We start from the raw sequence: 4,910 nt of genomic DNA, 5'->3' as shown, positions 1-4,910 counted from the left end.
CCATCTAGACACTGTGTCTCTTGTAACTGCCTTATGAGGTTTAACATAACTTAATAGAAGTGATTGTTCTCCATTTCTAATAGGTGCTGTCTTTGATAAATATTCCTTCACCACAACATATATACAAAGTCTCCTATCTGGAGGGTGTGCTTTCATATGTACAACAGGCATTTTATACCCCGGTCTACATTGCTTTAGCAATCCAGAGTATTCAAATATATATTCATTAAAACACTTTTTCATATTATTTACAGAAATAAGATGAATTGACTGAGCTCGTGCAGCATTTGTCAAAGCGATTAATATTACAAGTTTCAATGTTAACTGTTTCAAACTTAAATTCTTCACAGGAGACCATTTCTTCAACAGTCGTAGCACTAAGGATACATCCCATGTTCCAGAATATCTGGGTTTAGTTGGTCTAATATTATATACACCTTTCATATATCTGATAACAAGAGCATGGGATCCAACACTGGTTCCATCTAACTTTATGCCCAAAGCTGACAAAGCCCCTCGAGCTGTATTGAGAGAACTGTAACTCAGTCCATTATCAAAAAGTAAAGTCAAGAATTCCAAAATATTGTTTACAGATGGTGAAATTGGATCAATTTTCCATTCAAAGCAGTACTGAAACCATCTTTTAATGAACGTTTGATACTGTTTTTTAGTACCGGTTCTCCATGATGCCATAATAATGGAGGTAGTTGTTCTTGAAAATCCAAGGTTTCTGTAAGTTCGCCGGACACTTGGCATGCAATCAAGGTCATTTTTTCCCACAAAGGATGAGCCTCTTTTTTGTGAGGGTTTAAAAGTAGATCCTTCTTTCTCGGAAGTAAAATTGGATTCTTGACTATACTTTTCATTAATCCTGTGAACCAAGTCTGAGTGGGCCATAATGGGGCAATGATAATCCCTCTTGCCCGGTCTTCCTGAATCTTCTTGATGCACAAGCCCATCAGACTAAAAGGTGGAAAAATATAAAGATAATCAAAATCTCTCCAATTCAATGAAAATGCATCAACATAACTACATTCTGGATCTTGTTTCCATGAGCAAAACACTTCAACTTGTGTATTAAGTCTTGATGCAAACAAATCTATATTTGGAAACACTAGCTTTGAACAAATTTGTAAGAATATATCATGATCTAATTGCCATTCCACTTGATCATTAAACTCTCTGGATAATTTGTCTGCTTCTATATTATTTTTCCCTGGAATATGAGAACACTTCAACCAAATGTCTCTCTTAATGCACCATTCCCATATTTCCACTGCGAGTTTATTGCAAATTTCAGATTTAATACCACCCATGTTATTAATATAACCAAAGGCTGTAGTATTATCTGATAATATTCTTACATATTTGTTTTTCACAATATTCACAAAAGATCTCAAAGCAAAATAAATTGCAAGCATTTCCAAATAATTTATGTGATTCAATTTTTCTTCTTCTTTCCATCTTCCACCAGTTTTGATATTATCTTGTGTACATACTGCACCCCAACCTGACAAGGATGCATCAGTTTGAATGGTAATCTCTGGATTACCTCTAGAAATAAATCTGATTTGAGAATGAATATTGAAACACCACCAATTTAGCTCTTTTTTCATTTGCATAGTTATTGGCATTAATGAATCAAAATTCCCTTTAGCTTCTTTTAGATGCTTTATTTTCTCTTTTTCTAGCAATCTGTAATGTAATTGTCCCAATTCTGAAGCTGAAAAACTTGAAATAATCAGTCCAATGACTCGAGCTACAGTTCTTATTTTTGCTAGATCTTGATTTATTAAACACTTACATTCTTCATAAATAATATCTTTCTTCTCCTCAGTCAGTTCAATAATCATTCTCTCAGAATTTATTTTGTTTCCCAAGAATGTGATACATTTTTGAGGTTCGAATTGACTTTTCTTTCTATGAATCACAAAACCAAATTTCTCAAGATATTCTCTTGTAATGTTCACATTCATTCTGCATTCATCAATAGTATCCCCAAACAGTAGAACATCATCAATGTAGGTCATACTAAGATAACCTAATGTTCTAAGCTTAGCAAAAATTGGTTTGAGAACTTTTGTGAATATTCTAGGTGCTGATGACAAACCAAATGGTAAGCAGGTATATTGAAATATTTTTCCTTTCCATCTGAATCTCAAATACTTTTGATGCTCAATTGCTATTGGAATTGTATGATAGGCATGTCTTATGTCAATTGATGCCATAAAACAATTTTCCTTGACCAGATTTACTGCAGATTCGAAAGTATCCATCTTGAAATGACGGTATACCACATGTTCATTTAAATTTTTCAAATTGAGGATAACTCTGTATTCCCCATTTTTCTTTGGTCTAACAAAAATAGATGAAAGAAACTGATCTGGTCCAGGAATTGCCTCGACAATGGCTCCCATTTTTAATAAATTCTGAATTTCTTGATCTATCACTTCAGATTCTACCGAGTTAAACACAGGTTCATACAAACTACATTTTGTTGGAGCTGCATTATCTATAAATTCTATTTTGCAATTTTCAACTATCTGTAATATATTTTTATCTGATGTAATTTTTTCCCATTCTTTGGAAAAATATTTCAATCTACCTGCAAAAAATTCATCATTTTTCTCACTAACCTCATTCTTTATTGATTCTTGTTTTTCTGCTGTGACAGTGTCGTATTGCTCTTCTTGAAGTTTTTTGGATAGAATTGGCCACTACTTCTGTTTGGATAGTTAGGATTGTATGCAGTGTTGTTGTTGTAATAATTTCCACGTCCTCTAGGTCTACGACCAGGACCTCTGAAACGTCCTCTCATTCTCCCTCGGAATGATCCACCTCTGTTCAATTTGTGACCAATCTTGCTGCAATCTTCAATTTCTTTCGCAGTTTTTGAAATATCGTCACCAAATAACCAAGACGTATAAGGTACAGTTTGTGCACATAAGTGCAAGTATTCGTATCTTAATTCTGGTTTTATAAGCTCACGTCTTGTCATATTTACTTGTTTGTTTGCATGTCCAAATAGAGCCAAGCTGTCATTGCATTCATCTATAATTTTTCCCAACTTCGTTTTCTGTGTATCATCTAATTCATTTTCCACATCTGCCAACTTGTTCACAACTTTGGCCAGAATGATAGAACCTTTAATAACAGAAGTTTCTATGTTTTGCATTTTTCTATCAATTGTTTTAGCTTCTTGAGATATAATATCCCAAACGAGTTGGTTTGTCTTCACAACTTTCAGACCTTCACAATTTTCTGGTCTTGCATTATTTTCATCTTTAATCATATCTGAATACTGATCTTCATTCATTCCATTTCTAAACAAATCTGTTATATTTGTAGCCAAAGTCTCATCTATTTTCACATCACACACTTCTCTGCTTTTAAATCTTTTACTCATGTTCTTAAAACGACTTGAACTTTCTTGAACAACTTCTGTGTCCAAATGATCACTCTTCCTTTTTCCAGAAGCATTATCTGAATTTTCAACATTATCATCTGTACGCTGAACATTATTACAACTCTCGTCGTATGTCTGATCATCATCGTAACCTTCATAATCATCACATTCTTGAAATTCGTTTTCTATCATATTGATCTTATTGTTCAATGTACCAATCTGTTCATCTTGTTTTTTCTGATTTTCAAGAATTGTATTCAGTATACACATAATTTGATTATCGTTTTGTGTATTACCGCTGTTGTGGACATCGGCCACAACTTTCACAGGTTTTTTCGTCCCGCTGGACCTAGTGCTTGTAGCGCTTACCGTACTGCCGACAGAACTACCATGCTTCTTAGTCTTTGTTCCCTGAACCTCGACTTTAGAGTTCTTTTTAGTAACATCGTTACTTTTACATGTTCCGTCTGTCTTTTCTGTGTCTACTTCTTCTTCAAAGCAAGTAGTACTTCGTAATTGTTTCTTTTGAATCATCTGTTCCGCCATTTTTTACGACTTTATCATATAGTCGAAGAACCGCTTTATGATAGTCGTAAACACAAAACTCCTCGAGTTTTGTTGATAATAGTCGTAAAAAACAGAACTCCTCGAGTTCTGTAATTAATAAAATCTTATCAATGTGTCAAACGAAAAAATAGTTAACCACGTTAACTTAGACACGAACTGAAGTTGCTAATTGAAGGACCACGTCCTTCTTCGTTCATAACTCGTACCACACTGAGGTTGCACATGCGTACTACTATCTCACATAATTCCGGAAGTAATTATGACGAAATAGAATTACAGAGGGCTGCTGATAAGGAAGATGTCTGAAGGGGAGAGCAGTTGTTCATCTTGCTCAAGCCCTGACAACTCTATACACCGTGGCATGCTGGAATGGTGTAAACCTACTACTCTTATCTACTCTAATGTCTGTTCTTAGCACAGATTACTGCAACATTGTCTGAAGTCAAATTTTAAACTAAAAAAAAATTATGTTTAAATATTTATGAATTATATCTTATAAACATAATAAATAAAATAAAATTTAAAACGACCAATATTGGGAACTAAAGTTGTTGACATTTATGAACCAAAAAAAAGATAAAAACATATAGATTCATCATTAATCTTAATGTTTCCCCTTTTGTTAAATTCTTAAAAGTCAAGAGGTGCAAGAAGTTAGAATGTTTCACCCCCTCACAGCCTTGTAATAAGATAATAGAGTGCTGCAATGACAAGGCAACAAACGAGGAACCTGATTCTGTATGAAGCTGTAACGTGGTAAGACTATCTACCCGCTGTTAGTGGAAAGCTCTCCTGTAATTGGCACACCTAAGACAGATGTTCACTGCCAAAAACACCTGTTGATTATGCAGGTAAAAAAAATTCTGACGGATTTAAAACACCCTTCACACTACTCAGAAATCACAGCCAAAGCCAGACCAATTAAAGAAAACAAATT

The 4,910-nt window shown here is 34.2% G+C and overlaps 1 protein-coding gene across 1 annotated transcript; it reads right to left on the bottom strand.

Moving 5' to 3' along the window:
• Positions 1–828: 828 nt before the first annotated feature.
• Positions 829–3,960, bottom strand: LOC134276469 (uncharacterized). The gene is made up of 2 exons (XM_062758723.1): positions 2,637–3,960; positions 829–963 (listed from the first exon to the last, which is right to left on the bottom strand). Exon 1 carries the CDS (start codon positions 3,950–3,952, stop codon positions 2,645–2,647), a length of 1,308 nt encoding a protein of 435 aa, XP_062614707.1. The 5' UTR covers positions 3,953–3,960; the 3' UTR covers positions 829–963; positions 2,637–2,644.
• Positions 3,961–4,910: the final 950 nt, after the last annotated feature.

The sequence above is a fragment of the Saccostrea cucullata genome, unplaced genomic scaffold (assembly GCF_032062105.1).
Source record: "Saccostrea cucullata isolate Sc308-1 unplaced genomic scaffold, CSIRO_AGI_Scuc_v1 ctg6895, whole genome shotgun sequence".
Classification (NCBI taxonomy): Eukaryota; Metazoa; Mollusca; class Bivalvia; order Ostreida; family Ostreidae; genus Saccostrea; species Saccostrea cuccullata.
This window is presented reverse-complemented; position numbering and strand designations above follow the sequence as displayed.

What these genes read in the sequence shown, in the direction of transcription:
- LOC134276469 (XM_062758723.1), bottom strand. Translation starts at nt 3,952, where the DNA reads ATGGCGGAACAGATGATTCAAAAGAAACAATTACGAAGTACTACTTGC.